This window comes from Mus musculus, chromosome 7 (assembly GCF_000001635.26).
Source record: "Mus musculus strain C57BL/6J chromosome 7, GRCm38.p6 C57BL/6J".
Lineage (NCBI taxonomy): Eukaryota > Metazoa > Chordata > Mammalia > Rodentia > Muridae > Mus > Mus musculus.
The window spans coordinates 38,812,939-38,831,210 of NC_000073.6; the positions used below are offsets into that span (position 1 = coordinate 38,812,939).

At 42.1% G+C, this 18,272-nt stretch overlaps 1 protein-coding gene and 1 long non-coding RNA gene across 2 annotated transcripts in view; one reads left to right on the plus strand and one right to left on the minus strand.

Annotated features, from left to right (window-relative positions):
- The window catches only part of 1700010N08Rik (RIKEN cDNA 1700010N08 gene), a 68,872-nt gene that overhangs the window by 21,278 nt on the left and 29,322 nt on the right, over positions 1-18,272 (plus strand). The window contains exon 3 of the long non-coding RNA NR_153826.1: positions 13,823-13,969. This is a non-coding gene — a long non-coding RNA (RIKEN cDNA 1700010N08 gene). The remainder of the gene's footprint in view (positions 1-13,822; positions 13,970-18,272) is intronic.
- On the minus strand, positions 3,126-13,328 carry Gm21129 (predicted gene, 21129). The gene is made up of 3 exons (XM_006540507.4): positions 13,059-13,328; positions 7,065-7,820; positions 3,126-5,863 (listed from the first exon to the last, which is right to left on the minus strand). The coding sequence occupies exons 1-3, from the start codon at positions 13,063-13,065 to the stop codon at positions 4,059-4,061; spliced, it is 2,568 nt and encodes an 855-aa protein (XP_006540570.1). The 5' UTR covers positions 13,066-13,328; the 3' UTR covers positions 3,126-4,058.

Consider the following 18,272-nt stretch of genomic DNA (forward strand, 5'->3'; position numbering starts at 1 on the left):
GAAGGATTTGGAAAACAGGAAGCCAGTGACAATGTAATAGTAGAAGGGGGTCATGTTCTAATTCCTGCCAACAGCAGAACTCCTCCGCAGCTTCATCCAAGGGGCTCTGACTCTAGAGTTAAGAATGGAAAGAACTATTGGAACAATTGATGCTGGTTAGCTGGAGCTAAGAATTTAGGAGTGATTATGAAGAAACCAGCATCACTGAGGTGATATCTTCTGGGAAATGTTTTCTGGGAGCAAAAAGAAGCTGTGTTCCAGAGAGAGCCAAGGTTGTACCTCCTGCAAGCTGGCCTTGGTAATGTGTAAGAATCACCCAGGTGGTACTGGTTTTGAAGGCATGAAGGTGTCATGAAGAACAGCTGAGGCTTGGCACTGTGAGGGGTCATGGAAGGCCATTGGAGAAGGTATAGCCTCAGCTGTAGGTGATGGCCCAGGACTGAAGCGGTCATGTAAAGGATTTTAGGCTTGGCACCATGAAGAGAGCCTATGAGAGGCTATTGGTGAAGCCTAGTTTGAGTGGAATACCCCAGTGTATTGGTGATGTTAGTACCATGGGATGATCACCAAGAACAGCAGCCATAGTGGAGTGGATCAACCTGAGCATAGAGTTCTACAGAGGGCAGAGATGGAGAAGTGATGCCAGCCCTTAGGAAGAGTCCAAAAGATTAAGTGGAATCCCAGACACTGAAACAAGAATTTGTAACATTGAAATTGCTTTGGAGACTCAAAGACGTTAAAGATGCTAGAGCCATGGCATGCTGAGGAAAGCTGCTAACAGGAAGTGGAACTAGCCCAGGAGAAAGCAGTTTGTTGCAGTCAACGAAGATGAAAAATGAATGGAGACCACTTTGATATCAGCCATGGTGATGTAGAGTTTGGAATTTGCCCAGCTGGTTTCTTGCCTTGCTTTGGGGATTACAGTTAATTAGTTGGATGAATCTCAGAAGAGACCTTGAACTTTGGATTTTTTAACATTGTTGAGAATACTATAGACTATGAGGACTTTAAAAGTTTGACTAAATGCATTTTGCATTATGCTATGTTTAAGTATGCCCCCCACCCCCACCCATAGATTCATGTGCTTGAACAAGTCTATTGGGGCCAGGGAGTGGAATGTGATGGTTTGTATATTCTTGGGCCTGGGAGTGGCACTATTTGGAGGTGTGACCAAGTTAGAGTAGGTATGCCTCTGTGGGTGTGGGCTTAATATCCTCACACTAGTTGACTAGGAGTGAATCTTCCATTAGCAGCCTTTAGATGAAGACATAGAACTCTCAGCTCCTCCTGCACCATGCCTCCCTGGATGCTGCCATGCTCCCACCTTGATTATAAAGGACTGAACCTCTGAACCTGTAAGCCAGTCCCAATTAAATGTTGTTTTTATCAGACTTGCTTTGGTCATGGTGTTTGTTCACAGCAGTAAAACCCTGACTAAGAAACGGAGTAGGATGAGGGAAGGGGCGCTGGGAGGCAGAGGTGGTGGTGGTGGCTGGGGAGGGGGGGGACAGAAGCATGAGCACAGGCAGAAATAGAGAACAGAGAAAGAAGAGCAGTGGGACAGAGGCTCAGAGGGGCAGAGAGGGAGAAAAGTAGAGATAGAGATGAAGAGAGGCACAGAAGGAGAGGCAGGGACAGATGGAGGCAGATCCCTGTGAGTTCAAGGATATCTCAGTCTATAGTGTTAGATCTACGACAACCAGGGCTATGTAGTGAGACCCTGTGTCAAGACACTAAAGGGTACACACACACACACACACACACACACACACACACACACACACACACACACACACAGAGACACAAAATCAAGCAAAGAAATCAATGCATATTTTAGTTTACCTATGCCATATGTCCACTTAGGGACCTAGGTGTGACAAACTTGAAACTCTCATAACAGATTATCACATACAGTTCAAGGTACAGGGATAGGCAAATATATAGAGCCACCCAAGGCATCCTGGCAGAAGTTGACAAATGGCTTCTCAGGTAAGCAAAGTGGTCCTTCCCAGCAAAGGAAGCAGTTACTTGAGGGTACGGCTTAATGAACAAGAGGCAGTCATTGCTGTTATTACTGCAGATGGATTAATATGTAGGTTATTTGCAATTAAACAAAATATCTAAGTCATGTGAAACAAGACAACCCAGTTTGTAATTGATAAATAAAATGGCAGTCCTCAAAGTTTTAATACAGAGCACGAATGCATTAAAAAAGCATGTGGATCTAGGAGTTGGAGCAATGCGTAGTGAAACTTCAGGAGATGCCAAAGTCAATCAGAGAAGGAATGACAAGCATCTCTGTGGGAGGTCACAAGATGGAATTCTGTGCTCTGATGGTGGGGTGTGACATGTTTCTGCCCATTTGGGTGTCCCAATAATGGGACCTCCTAAAGCCAAAACCTGGCCTACCACATGGCTCAAGCAAACCATTCCAAAACTGGACATATTAGAAAGACCCTTGCCATCAGTGTTGATTATAGCAGTGTCTCCAGTACATTAGGGAACCAAGGTGGTATCCAACATCATTGTCATGGGTGAGAAAAACGTGATGGACATAGGGAGGAAAGCATAAGTCATAAAGAAAGTGAAGCTATGCTGTTACAGGACCTGCACTCATCCTGGGCCAGGTGAGATAGCTCCATAGAGAACACTTGTTCTTACAGAGTCCTCAGGCTGAGTTTCTAGCCGCTTGTCAATGTTCCTCAATTCCAGACCCACATGTCTGATGTCATCCTCTGTCTTGTGTGGGCACTGCACACACGTGTTGTTCCAGAATGTATACAGGGGAGACATACATGCAAAATAAATATTAAATGGATGTTTTCTGAAATGGATCCAACGTGAGATAGGCATACTAATGAAATTAAAAACATCTCAGAAAGTTAGTCATCCTGATGTGTTCTCTGTCATATCTAGGTTCTAGATCATGTATGTATACATGTGTACATGAAAGCCTGTTTTTCCTTTCATGAAACATTAGGAAGTGCTCTGTCCCATGCAAATTATAATTAAGGGCTGGGGTGAGAGGTTTGAAATGGGAAGAACCATGGTAAGAGTGCTAGTGTGTTAAGTTGACAGGAAATCCTTTAGGAAACAGCCCATAATCAGTGACCAGTACAGAGAAATTAAAAGCCAAGGAGAATAATTTTATTACCACCAGAGCTATGATGAATTGCTTTAATAGTAAATATGTATTACTAGAGTTTACATAATATGATGTAGTTATGTAACATATACTATTTTGTCAATCAAAATTAGCAATATTAAAGTTTTGAGAACAATAATAAAGACTTCTCCTGTATATACTATGGATTAAAGAACTGACATAAATAACAAAAGCCTCTGTATATGCTATGGATTAAATAACTGACTTAAATAACAAAGCCCTGTATATGCTAAGGAATAAAGAACTGACTTAAATAACAAAGGCCACTGTATATGCTATGGATTAAAGAACTGACTTAAATAACAAAGGCTTTTGTATATGCTATGGATTAAAGAACTGACTTAAATAACAAAGGCCTCTGTATATGCTAAGGATTAAAGAACTGACTTAAATAACAAAGGCCTCTGTATATGCTCTGGAGGAAAGAACTGACTTAAATAACAGAGGCCTCTGTATATGCTATGGATTAAAGAACTGACTTAAATAACAAAGGCCTCTGTATATGCTATGGATGAAAGAACTGACTTAAATAACAAAGGACTCTGTATATGCTATGGATTAAAAACTGACTTAAATAACAAAGGCCTCCTTATGTACTATGGATTAAAGAACTGACTTAAATAACAAAGGCCTCTGTATATGCTATGGATTAAAGAACTGACTTAAATTACTCCAGTTAGTTTTACTGACTTGAAATATTTACAATTGTTATAGAAAATTTGTCTGTTCATTTATATAAGCACAAACATCTACATATTCATCTACATAGCTACATATTTACTTATGCATCTACACACTTATATGACCCTTGATGTTCTATGTATATATCTGTATCTGTGTACCTGTCATTATACACATCACAAGTACTATGTTACAAAGATCTGGCCAGCTCCTACATTGCATAGCCATAATATTGAGAAATTTCCATATCGGTTTCCCTGTGAAGGAAAATCTGTAGTTTCCCAGGAGAGCTACACTTGGCAGCATTCTCACGCTCCTGTTGAGCGCGCCTCTTCATGGCCTCCCTCTCTGGCCTCTGCTCTTTTGTGATGGGCTGTGAGATGACTGGTCCCAGAATGTCGACTTTCCTCCATGGAATTGATTGGCAGCTGAAGTCTTGCAGTCGATGTTGGGTTTGAGGTTTCAGAGGTGATGGTGCCTTGTTCCTGGCAGAAGAAATAAGCTCTCTCTGGAATGAAGTGTGAGAGGATGCTCTGTAGGGTACAAGCCTCATGTAGGACAACTGAGGCATAGCATTAGACTCACTGGTGTTGGCTACATTAGGTTGTGTAGCACTGGTGGAAATTGGAGGAGCTGAATTGGCAGAGGCCATCAGAGATGTGCTGACAGGAGCTGGTTGGGATGGATGAGCTGAGTGGGGATGAAGCCTCACAGGGTAAGCTGCAGTGGGCCTGTGTGAAGCCAGGGGGAGAGGCTTTCTAGAAGCAGGTCTGGCTTGAGGCTGGTCCAGCTTTGGGAAAGGCAAAGGTACTAACTTGACCTTCCCAGGCGGGGGCAGCTCATACGGGGGTGGAGATGTACAGTCCTTGTGAGCACTGATCTTTGCTCTCTGAGCTTTGCCTGGGATTCTGTCAGGACCCCGGCCCTCAGGTGGCATATCTAGCAGTGCTGGGGTGGCTGGGCCTGGGCCTCGATCTTTGTTGTTGTTGGAGGTTCGCAGACCCCCGAAGGAAGAGATGCCAGTTTTCTTCTCAATCTTCTTCCCGAGAGGGTGGAAGACCTGCACGGACTCCAGCATGTGCATGCCAAGGTGGGTTCGAGGCTTCTTGAAGCTGTTTTGACTGAGCTCAGGTGGGTTCATCTTCCTCTTGGTCTTGGGGATGGAGGGCTTCTCTTCTGCTTTGACTCTGTTCCTTGACTGCTTAAGCTCCTGTGTTTTCTTGGAGTTGTTCTCTGGCCCACTTGGTCTTTCTTGCCCCTGTTTTCTAGCTCTGCTGTGCCTGCTGGGTGCCTCTTTGGGATCTTTGCCCTCCAGATGCTTTGAGATGTTGTCAATAGATCTTTCCTTGTCCTTTGCACAGCCCCCACTCCTCTCTCTCCTGACCAGGTTCTGGTGCTGGATTTTAGCCTGAGGAGCTCCATCGAGCAGGTCAGAGGCTTTTAGGTCATTCTTTGTCACCTTTTCAGAGGAGCTGCTCATGACTCTCCAGCTCTGAAGGGGAGGGCCCCAGTCTAGGTCTTTGAGAGTTTTGAAGAATTGGGGTAGGTGATCACCTGCTCCCAGTGTAGTGATGTCGTCAAAGTTGTTTCTGGATCCAGTCTCATTCTCGAGCTTCTCTTGCTCTTCCAGACCTATACTGATGCCTTCCATGGTGGCATTGTCAGAAGCAGACTTTGGTCTTAGACTTCTTGTATCAGTGCAGTAAGGGTGCACTAAAGAAAGGCGTGATGGTCCTTGGTTTTCTTTAGTGCCCTCATAGGCATCCGGAGGCATTGACAGCTCACCTTTCATCTCAAGCATGTTTTCATTCTCTCTTTCTTCCAGGCTTGGAGCTAGAGGCAAGGTCAGGAATTCCAAAGAACTGTACACGGGGGCTGTTAATAACCTGTCCCCATTTACAGGTGGTGTGCTCATCTGGAAAACCTCAGTGGAAATATTGCAGAGTTCTGGACTCTGCAACAGACTGACTGTCTGGCCCGAGGGTAGCAATCCTTGGGTCGTCTCCATGTGCACCACTGGAAAAGAGTCAAGGAAGGAGTCAGTGCTGATGAGTGAGATGCTCCCTACCCTACCCACATTTCATAGCACTACAGCACTCAGCCTCTGCAGGAGGGGAGGCTATTCCTATGATCTGTGCTTGAGCATCCCAGATAGCAGCTCTTTTGACAGACAGATGGTGACTGCTCTGTTTTTGCTGACCATGCCATGTCATGTTTTCTCAGATACTTTTGTGTTTCTTCAGGTTTGTGTGGTTCTTGAGGCTTAGAGTCTATGGTTAGGCTACAAAATTTTCTTGATATATGCTCCTCACTTGTCTTCCCTTTTCCAATGATACAGTAATTCCCATTTTTAGGGCTTTGTTATTAGGTAGGTTGTCTGGGCCATAATTTTAAAGAAACTACCTGACTCTGACAACTTCTTTCAGTTTAAGGCATTACTCAAAACCCCAGAAGCCTGGCTTTTTATGTGGGTTTAGGCATCCAAAACTAGCTGGGCCCTCCTTTGAGACAAGCATTTGAACAAAAGATCTTTCTTCCAGCCCTGTATCTTACAGACCTCCTGTAAGCAACATGCAAATTGATGTAAGAAAATGAAATATTTTGGCTTGGTTATGATTCTCCATTAGAGAAAACATCTACATGATCTTATATTGTTCTCAATGGGTCACCTCTGAAGTACTGCATCAGAAGGAAAAATAAGGAAATTAGCCTTGGCTGCCTTAGCAATGGTACATGTTCTGCACCCTACTCTCTCTATAATTTTAAGTGTAAGAAAATGCCAGGAGAGGTGCTGGGATATAAGAGGAATTCTTCCTCCAGGACAGCTTTTGAGTTGCATTGCTCTGGAGAGAGTTTTCAACTGACAGAAAAATCCCAAGTTTCCAAAACAAAAAGTCCTCATTGTCATCTATACCCCAGAGCAGTAGTTGAAGGTGTCAGTAACAGTGTGCAGGGATGTGATAGTGACTAACTTGTGCTGTCACATGTGTGAGTGTGGTGTGTTCCTGACACCACTGAATGCAGGATGGACACCACTCACTGTGCCCTTGCATTCTCTATCATTATTCAGTCTGAAGATTGGGATGAAAAGCAGAGCTCTATTTAACCAGTAAAGACTCAAAATCTCTGGCTGTGTGGAATATCCACTACCGAAAAGTAGACTTGAGCATCCTTGGTCTCTTGATCACGTGCCTTTCCCTCCTGAGTTTGTACTTACCCGGAAGACTGATGTCTGGCATATTTTGACCAGATGTGGAATAGGAGAAGCCAGAGGGGGAGATTGGTATTAGGGCATTCCTTGGCTGAATCTCCTTTCCAACCATCAGCATCTCTGGTTGAGGGGCAGACTCCTCGCTCACAGGGTAGGACATTGAGCTGTAGGACTGCAGACACTGTCCTAGTTCTCCAGGTATCAGACGGTCCAGGCTGTTGTGGTTGTAGTAGTACACCTGGCTGCAATCCTGGTAGGAAGGTGCCAGGCTGTATCCTTGATCTGTTACCTGTGGTGGTGTAACTTGGACAAAACTGGTTAAAAGTGATGGATGGAAAGGGGCTATGGTAATGGGATCTAAAATTTTATCACACTGGGATGTCACAGACAGGGAAGAGAGTGCAGTGTCCTGGTCAGTGATGGTCATATTGAATTCCTGGATTGCATCTCCCCTATCTTTGCTTTCTGTGAGATCCCACTTGAGAACACCTGGATAGAAGAGTGCAGAGGTTGAGTTCTGGCTCTGGTCAGTCAGCTCCACCAGCACGGTGATGCCAGCATGTGGGTTAAGGTAGGCTCTGCCTGTGATCAGCTGTACAGAAGTGTTGGTGCTTGGTGGCAGGATCCATGCTAAACTCACAGCTGGGGTGGAGACACTCGAGGTGTTGCACAACCTTCCTGAGTGTGTAGAGTTGCTCATCACAGGGAGAGAGGGCTGAAGAGCACTTTCTGTCCCAAAGAAAGGTGAACTTTGGAAATTTTCTGTAGGGAGGAAGAGGACAGCAGGAAAATAGTGAGGTTGATGCTTTCTAGGTTCCTGTGGGGAGCAATGCTGTCTCCAGTTTGTACTGGCTGGGATTGTCTAAGACTGAATTTCTCTCCAACATCCCAAATTGCAAATGAATCAATAGTACTTGATTCTTGGTACTCTTCAGGATGACACTCATTTGATGAGCTCTGTGTTCTTTCTCTGTAGGCAGAGAATTCCTAATTGATCTCATTCAACTTTTGCTCCAATCTAGGCACAGTCCTTCTTTGTCCTGGTTTGTCTTGCTCCCATAACTATGATACTATCTCGTTACTCTGTCCCAGAGCAGAAATGTTTAGAGGGAAGAGAGCCATAGACAGCTTAGGCCTCTTGCTTTGCACTGTCCTATGCAGATCTCACTCTCTGTAGAGAGACAGAGTCTCTCTAATATATACAGATGGACCTGGGTCTGCCTATGGAGTGCTGCTCTCTTAAGTGAGTGCCAGCTCCACCAGGATTGTCTATATTCTATGATTAAAAATTAATGGCGGGGCAGTGGTGTCACATGCCTTTAAGCCCAGGGCTTGGGGGTCAAAGGCAGGAGGATTTCTGAGTTCGAGGTCAGCCTGGTCTCCAGAGTGAGTTCCAATACAGCCCAGGCTACACAAAAAAACCCTGTCTTGAAAAAACAAAAGAAGGAAGGAAGGAAGGAAGGAAGGAAGGAAGGAAGGAAGGAAGGAAAGAGAGAGAGAGAGAGAGAGAGAGAGAGAGAGAGAGAGAGAAAGAAAGAAAGAAAGAAAGAAAGAAAGAAAGAGAGAAAGAAAGAAAGAAAGAAAGAAAGGAAGAAAGGAAGAAAGAAAGAAAGTTTGCAACCCCATTGGAAGTACAATGTCAAACAACCAGAGCTTCCAGGTTCTAAACCACCAAACAAGGAGTACACATGGAGGGATCCATGGCTCCAACTGCATATTTAGCAGAGGATGGCCTTGTCAGGCATCAATGGGAGAAGAGGCCCTTGGTCCCATGAAATCTTAGTGCCCCAGTAAAGGAGAATGCAAGGGTACAGGAGTGGGTGGGTAGTTGGGGCACACCATTATAGAAACAGGAGGAGAGGGGTGGGATAGGGTGTTTCTGGGGGGGATTGGGAAAGGAGATAACATTTGAAATGTAAATAAATAAAATATCAAGTAGAAAATGATGCATACAGAATTTTGTGTATGAATACTGTTATTTAACTAATTCTTTACTCTTCTAGATCCTCCTTGGCCCTCCCATTTCTTTTATAATTGATGCCTTCTTATGATTTAAGTATAAGTCTTAAGTATTATTTTTATATCACTTTATAAATACTACCTGGTGATAAATTTTCATGTAGCTTGTACATATTTAGGCCTGACTATTAGGATTTGCAAACTTAATAGAAGGCTTTTTCATGAATAAGATTGTTTCTACCTTTGTAACGTTTGTTAATTTTAAATCTAACATAATGGGAGCCTTGCTTTTCCATGAATAAGATTGTACTTCCCTTTGTTAATTGTAACTCTTATAGAGTGGGAGCCTTGATAATATCCAACATAGCCAGTGTATACAAGAACCAAGGAACTCTTTCCTGTCTGGGCCAGTGCCCTGAGCAGACCTTGGGTGTGAACTCTGCAGCCAGAACCACAACACTCAGAAGAAGCTCCACTCCCAGGTGCTGTAACACACCCTGGACTACAAGATCCCAGGGTCCCAGGGTCCCAGGATCCCAGGATCCCAGGATCCCAGGATCCTAGGAGCTTGGACACAACAGGATCTCAGGGTTCCAGAAGCAGCTTGACTTCCATGAGCTCTGAAACACCCAGGATCTTAGGATCACAGGATCACAGAATCACAGGATCACAGAATCACAGGACCACAGAGACAGCTGAACTCTGAGGAGTTCTGACACATCCAAGAACACAGGAAAGATAGGTTCCAGTCAGATATAGTGAGTGCAGGTAGTTCTAGAGATAACCAGATGGTGGGAGGCAATCCCAGCACTCTGGAGGCAGAGGCAGGTGGATTTCTGTGTTCGAGGCCAGCCTGGTCTACAAAGTGAGTTCCAGGAGAGCCAGGGAGACACAGAGAAACCTTGTCTCGAAAAACAAACAAATTGTATGTGTGTGTGTGTGTGTGTGTGTGTGTGTGTGTGTGTGTGTGTGTGTGTATGCAACAGAATCCAAGGATACATGGCATTATCAGAACCTAATTCTCAGACCATAGCATGTCCTGGGTACACCATCACACTGGAAAAAAGCAAGATTCTGATCTAAAATCACTTCTCATAATGATGATAGAGGACTTTGAGAAGGACATAAATAACTCCCTTAAAGAAATACAGGATAACACAAGTAAACAGCTAGAAGCCCTTAAAAAGAAAACACAAAAATCCCTTAAAGAATTACAGGAAACCTCAATCAAACAGGAGAAGGAAATGAGCAAAATCATCCAAGATCTAAAAATGGAAATAGAAACAGTAAAGAAATCACAAAGGGAGACAGCCCTGGAGTTAGAAAACCTAGGAAAGAGATCAGGAGTCATAGATGCAAGGCATCACCAACAGAATACAAGAGATAGAAGAGAGAATCTCAGGTGCAGAAGATACCATAGCAAACATTGACACAACACTCAAAGAAAAGCAAAATGCAAAAGATCCTAACTCAAAACATCCAGGAAATCTAGGACACAATGAGAAAAACAAACCTAAGGAAAATAGGTATAGATGAGAATGAAGATTTTCAACTTAAAGGGCCAGTAAATATCTTCAACAAAATTACAGAAGAAAACTCTCCTAACCTAAAGAAAGAGATGCCCATGAACATACAAGAAGTCTACGGAACTCCAAATAGGCTGGACCAGAAAAGAAATTCCTCCTGTCACCTAATAATCAAAATAACAAATGCACTAAACAAAGAAAGAATATTAAAAGCAGTAAGGGAAATTGGTCAAGTAACAAATAAAAACAGACCTATCAGAATTATACCAGACTTTTCACCAAAGACTATGAAAGTTAGAAGATTCTAGGCAGACATCATAAGGACCTTAAGAGAACACAAATGCCAGCCTAGGCTATTATACCTAGCAAAACTCTCAATTACCACAGATGGAGAAACCAAGATATTCCATGACAAAGCCAAATTTACACAATATATTTCCATAAAATCCAGCCTTACAAAAGAAAGTAGATGGAAAAGACCAACACAAGGAGGAAAACTATACTTCAGAAACAATCAAGAAAGTAATCTGTCCACAAACCTAAAAGAAGATAGCCACACAAACAGAATTCCACCTCTAACAACCAAAATAACAGAAAACAATCAGTTTTCCTTAATATCTCTTAACATCAATAGACTCAATTCCCAAAAGACATAGACTAACAGAATGGACCCAGCATTTTGCTGCATACAGGAAATGTGCCTCAATGACAAAGACAAACACTACCTCAGAGTGAAAGGTTAGACAAAAATTTTCCAATCAAATGGTCCCAAGAAAAAAGCTGGAATAGTCATTCTAATATCGAATAAAATTGAGTTTCAACCTAAAGTTCTCAAAAAAGATAAGGACGAACACTTCATATTGGTCAAAGGAAAAATCTACTAAGATGAACTCTCAATTATCAACATCTATGCTCCAAGTGCAAGGTAAACCACATTCATAAAAGAAACTTTACTAAAGCTCAAAGCACACATTGTACCTACATAATAATAGTGGGAGATTTCAACAGCCCACTCTCATCAATGGATAGATTCTGAAAACAGAAACTAAACAGAGACAAAGTGAAACTAACAGAAGTTATGAAACATCAAATGGATTTAACAGATATCCATAGAACATTTCATTCTAAAACAAAAGGATATACCTTCTTTTCAACAAAAGGATGTTACCTTCTCCAAAATTGACCATATAATGGGTCACAAAACAGGCCTCAACAAATACAAGAAGATTGAAATAATCCCATACACCCTATAAGATCACCGTGGAGTCAGGCTGGTCTTAAATACCAACAGAAACAACAAAATGATATGCAAGACATTCGAATGCTGATCAATGAATACAGTCCTTGGTTTGATCTTCTTGAGGACCTGGATGAACACTGCCCTCCGCACACCACAGGCAAGGTAGTGACATATGTGTGCCAGGTGTTCCCATGAGTACTTTCCTGCTAGGTTTTCAAGGGGGAAATGTCTCTTGTAATCGTTTAAGTTAGTAGTGATTTTTGATTCTGGATTATGAACTGCCGGCTACCAGTATGCATCTGTGATTTCTTTCTCATGCATTACATTGACTGTAGAAGTCCAGCAATGTCTGTACAGATGGATAACCATGTATAACTCACAGCTCTGACGTGGCAGTCTCAGCCAAGCCACTCTGAACTGAATGTAGACATTAAACTGCTACTTCAAAGACTTGGCCTCAAGACACTCTCAACATATCCAGTGAATTGGAATAAATATTAAAATGTATAAATGTAATAAAAGCTATTTTTAATACATGATTTTATAATTAGGAATAGAAATGTATTTGATTTTTATTCTTTAAAAAAAAGAATCAAGGAACTCTGCACAAGATGAATGTGACAGATTGTACGAGTCATGGTTCAGAGTGGGGTAGTGCCCTCTGTTTATGACAGGGAACCTGTGCCCAGACAAATTTCAACAGTGTAGTTGCCAAAATAAGGCTCAGGAAAGGACAAATCCTTAGGCCCTTAGATGTGAAATCTGTGCCTCTCTGCAGCATTCGGTCCTAAACTACCTGTGTGTTCCTTTAGGATCAACTGTACACTTTTGACTTCCTTTATTTCTTTACTTTCTAGCCCCTCATCTTTATATTTTGGATTTTTTTCCTCTTCCCAGTTCCCATGGCTCTGTCCTTCATGTAACAGCCTCAAAGTTCTACAGTAACTGTTTCCTCAGAATCAAGTCCCCTCTTAGTCTCTCCCACATTTACTTGCCTCTTAAGACTCAACAGTTTAGAGCCCCGAGCATAGTGACACTCTAATCCCCCTGAGATGGATGAAGAAGCACTTGAGAGTAAACTGTTGTGTCCAGAGACACATTCTTAGTAAAAACCAAAGCTAAACATTCAATTTGAGATATTCATTCAAATTGACATTCAATTTGTATGAATATCAATACCTATGGTATCCCTCACTAGTCCTGTATGGATTTTAAACATATATTTAAAAATCACGAAAGTTGGATCAAAACCAATTTTAAAGTTTTGTTACTTACCTGACATGATGTATGATGGAGAGTAACAGTAATACACAGGTGAACCAATCAGAAAAAAATGGTTGTTTTTGTCTGATCTGCTGACCAAACCAGAGAGAGTGTTCAGTATCAGACAGCTCACTGGTCACTGGTCACAGGTTACCTGTGATGATCCAAATTTGTTTACAGGCAGCTCCATGGAAACCCCAGGATTCTACTAGGTGCTGGTAGGCTGGGAGGGAGAATGATGTCATAAATCAAGCAGTAGCCAATTGGAAGGTCATATTCTGAGCTCCAAGACAGGATTGGGTGGAGAAGATGCATGCCAGAAGACCAGCTTCATCCATGAAGCCTGAGATGTGTGCTGATCAAAGAGTTAATCTTGGCATGGCAACCCCTCTTGACATGACTTTTAGCCTCTGAGATTATGGTAGTGCTTTTGATAAGGCTCATTGATGAAGGTCTTTCTAATGTACATATGATATAAAACATTCCAAAAGATTTTATCCCTTCAGTGCCCATTGTATACTCAGACAGAACCCTTCAGCAGGAAGGAGAGGAGCATATAGGTTGGGGCAACTTAGTTGAGAAACCATTTCAGTTAATCTGAGTTGTGATCTATTAGCATCTCTCTGTGACCAAAGGAAGAGATCAAGAGCTCCATTTTAGCTGTGTTGAAGGGCAGGGTTGTAGAGATTATGAATGCTTCAGTTTCTTCTCCAGGAGTCCTTTCTTCTGTTGTGCTGACCCTGGTTGACCTCACATCTCTCTTCTCTCCTCTGTAGGCTTTGATCCTTGGACCAGCTTGATCCTGCATTCTTACATTAGTGGGTGATAGCACTGAACTTCCAGAAGCAGTGGTCTTCATTTCATCTGGCAAATGCTTGTAAAGTGGGTTCTGCCCTTATAAGTAAAGAACAGAGGAGCCAAAGGTAAGGCTGGCTGCATGTGTTCCCTTATTCAGACTTTCGTGCTCTTCTGCCCATTTTCTGCTATTTCTGGGTATTTTTCTCTCCTCTTCTTTTGTTTTCCCAAGTTAGGATTTCCTCTCTAGCTCATGTTCTGGATCTCTCTGTACATCACTGTCTGCCCTCAGACTCAATGGACATTCTTGTTGTCTTTGTCTCCCTGTTTTTGGTATCATGGTTGTGAGCTACCCAAGCTGGCTGCCTTCTCTCTTTGTCCCCACCTGAAAGGAGTGTGACAGTTCCTGTACCTTCTTCCTTCTTGTAACAGCCTGTGTAGAATTCTGGTTTCTGCCATGCTTGAGTCTGAGACCCATATAAATAGAGAGGGAGAGGAGAAAGAAAGAGGTGGAAAAAGAAAGAAGTCCTTAATTGGTACAGGATGTTGGGTTACATGAAAAAAAAATAGTGTAGGTATTTTTGTTCATTTGTGAATAAAGATCCAATCTTTTCCCTTTTTTGGTGAAAGAAAGAAAGAAAGAGAAGGAGAGAGAGAGAGAGAGAGAGAGAGAGAGAGAGAGAGAGGGAGGAGAGACAGAAAAAATAGACTATTATTTGTATTTTCTTTTGTAATCCCATAGTTTCTGTATATTGTTTTAGTATTTTTCAATTAATTTATTTACTTTTTATTGAAACTAGATTATGTTTTCATAGAATATATCATGATGTTTGTTTCCCCTCCCTCTCGTCTGTCTTGCCCATCCCCAATCCCCCTGTCATCAGTATCCATTCCCTGTCTTTCAGTGGAAAAGAACATACTTCTAAGAGACAACAACCAAACAATTCCAAAGAAAATAAACTGAGATGAAGCAAATCTCTCATTTCCAAGTTGACGATGGTTACTGATGGGAGGAAAAGATCCAAAACTCAAAGCTTTTTTTTTTTTTTTTTTTTTTTTAGCATCCACTGAGTTGATTGAATGTTTTGTACCAGTTTGCTTATATGGTGGATTACATTGATAGATTTTTGTATATTGAACCATCACTGCAGCCCTGAGCTGAAGTCTACTTGATCATGGTGGAATTTTGTTTTTGATATACTAGTTGATTTGGTTTGGAACAGTTTATTGATTATTTTTGCATCAATGTTTATAAGGGAAATTGGTCTGAAATTCTTTCTTTTTTGAATCCTTTCTGGCAAAGATCTTTCTAGTTTCTTTATGAATGCACTCACACTATGATCTTTCCTCTTAGTAGTGCTTTCATTGTTTCCACTACATATGTTGTGCCTTCATTTTCATCCAATATTAGAAAGTCTTTAGTTTCTTTCTTTATTCCTTTCTGGCCCAGTAGTCATTCATTGAGTAGCCAATTGTTTGGTTTTCAAGAGTTTGTAGGCTTTCTCTTTTCTCTATTGTTGAAGTTCAGTTTTAATTAATGGTGATCATATAAGATGCAAGGAGTTGTTTCAAATATCTTGTATCTGGTGAGGCTTGCTTTGTGATATGGTCAGTTTTGGACCCCGAACCCCACACAGGTCCCATTCTCCTTACCGCTCCTACCCAGGTCTCTACATCTTTTCTAAGATAATTTTCAGCATCCTTACTTGGGCCTTCCTTCCTGTTTATCTGTTTTTGAATCTGTGGAGTGTAATGCAGGTATCCTGTATTTATGGGTTATATCCATTTATAAGTGAGTGGATGTCCTTTTGGATCTGGGTTACCTCATTCACAATATTTTCTAGTTCCATTTGTCAGAAAAATTCATGATGTCCTTGTTCTTATTGGTGTAGTGGTATTCCATTGTGTAAATGAACCACGTTTTCTGTATCCATTCTTCAGTTGAGGGACATGTGGTGTAAGGTAGAATCTCAGGGTCATTTGATTAATATTTCCCTGATGACTAAGGACTTTGAACATTTCAAATATCTAGCATAGCTTTGGATATATGCCAGTGTGATTCTCAGATTACAGTAGGGTGTGGGGTTTTATTGTTTTTCTCAGATTCTGTGATTCTCAGATTACAGTAGGGTGTGGGGTTTTATTGTTTTTTGTTTTTTGTGTTTTGTTTTTTCAGAGTAACAGTGACACCACAGATGGCATGCTTACTAATTTTTTTTCTTTTTAAGAAGGAGCAATTCTAACTTTGTCAGCCTCAGAAAACCACATGAAAAAAGATACCTACTAGAGTTTTTGTGATTGTTGTTTATGATAGTAAAGTACTGGGGGGAGTAGTTGACAGTGATCGACTGAGCAAATGAAGTGTGTACTGATTTATTTGGTCAATTAAGTTTATCACAAGAGTGCACAGTCAGCAGGCTGGGACCAGAGGATAGAGAGGTTGAGGCCCTCTTAGCATACACATGGGGACCTTGTCTGAATAAGCAGACAAGTGAAGGGTTTCAAAAATCAGAGTTACCTAGCAGAAGGGTGCCCAGAATCTCTATACTTTTAAATTTTAGTTTATGTTTATTGGTGTTTTCCCTGCAGTTATGTCAATGTGAGGTGTCAAGAAGCCCTGTAAGGGGAGTTGCAGACAGGTGTGAACTGCCATGTGGGTGGTGGGAGATAGAACACAGGTTCTCTGGAAGAGTAGCAGTAGCAGGTGCTCTTCCCCGGTGAGTCCTTCCAGCCCCAAGAATCTATCTATCTATCTATCTATCTATCTATCTATCTATCTATCTATCTATCTATCTATCTATTTTTTCAAAAGATTTCTTTAATGTACCTCTCCCTTTCTTCCCCCCCACCTCTGTGTGTAATGAATTATCCATAGACATCAGAAGAGAACTCCATTGGACCTGAAGTTATTGGTAGTTAGGAGCCACCTAGTGTGGGAGCTGGAAACTTTGGAAATGCAACAAGCGCTCTTGATACCTGAACATCTTCCCAGCTCCCAGAATCTATTTTTTTAATCATATCACATTTTTCATTTATTTATTCACTTTAAATCCTGTCTGCTGCTCCCCCTCTCCTTTCCCAGTCTCACCCTCATATATCCCTCCCTTATCACCCTGTCTTCTTCTCAGCAGAGGCAAAGCCCCTCCCCACTCCCCTACCCTGCCTGCCCTGGGACATCAAGCCACAGCAGGACTAAGTGTATTCTCTCCCACTAAGGCCCAGCCAGGCAGTCCAGCTAAGGGACAGGGTGGGGGGCACTTCCAGTGGCAGTCAACAGTGTCAGAGACAGCCTCCACTCCAATTGCTAGGGGACCCACATGAAGACCAAGCTACACAACTGCTACAAATGTGTAGAGGGCCTACGTCCATCCCCTGTGTGTTCTTTTGTTGGTTTAGTCTCTGTCAGTCCCCATGGGCCTAGGTTGTTAACTCTGTTGGTATTTTTGTGGTGTCCTTGACCCCTCCAGCTTGCTCAAGCCCATTCACAACTTTCCCACAAGACTCCCTAAGCTCTGCCTGATGTTTGGCTGTGGGTTTCTACATCTGTTTTCATCCACTGATGGATGAAGTCTCTTAGGAAGCAGTTATGCTAGGTTCCTGTCCACAAGCATAGCAGAGTATCATTAATAATGTCGGGGGTTGGCTTTCTCCCATGGAATTGGCTCAGGTTGAGCCAGCCAATGGTTGGCCATTCCCTCATTCTCTGCTCCATCTTTATCCCTGAACATCTTGTAGGTAGTACAAATTTTGGGTTCAAGGTTTTGTGATTATATTGGAGTCCCACTCTCTTCACTGGAAGTCCTGCCTGTCTACAGGATGTGGCCACTTCAGTCTCCCTATACCTCACTGGTAGGAGTCTCAGCTAGAGTCAACCTCATAAACTCCCTGTTTCTCCCTTTTCCCATGTCTCCAGATAGTCCCACAGATGTCCCCCATCAATATCTGTTCTCTCTCCTGGCCCTCTCCCTCTCCATTCCCATATCTTATCCCCATCCCTATTCCCCTGCACACTCGCCTCCTACCCAATCTCCTCCCTCCATACACATCTGAATTCTATTTTAATTCCACTTTTGAGTGAGACTCCACATCCTCCCTTGGGTCCTTCTTATTTCCAAGTTTCTCTGGTTCTGTGGATTTCAGCATGATTATCCTGTACTTTGTGGCTAATATTTACTTAGAAGTGATACCATGTGTATCTTTCTGTCTCTGGGTTACCTCATTCAAGATGGAAGTTCCTAGTTCTATCCATTTACCTGCAACTTTCATGATGTCTTTGTTTTTAATAGCTGAGTAGAATTTCATTTTTTAAATTTACCCCATTTTCTCTATTCATTCTTCATTTGATGGACATCTAGGTCGTTCCCAGTGTCTGGATATTATGAGTAATGTTGCTACGAGCATAGGAGAGCAAGTGTCCATGTGATATGGAGC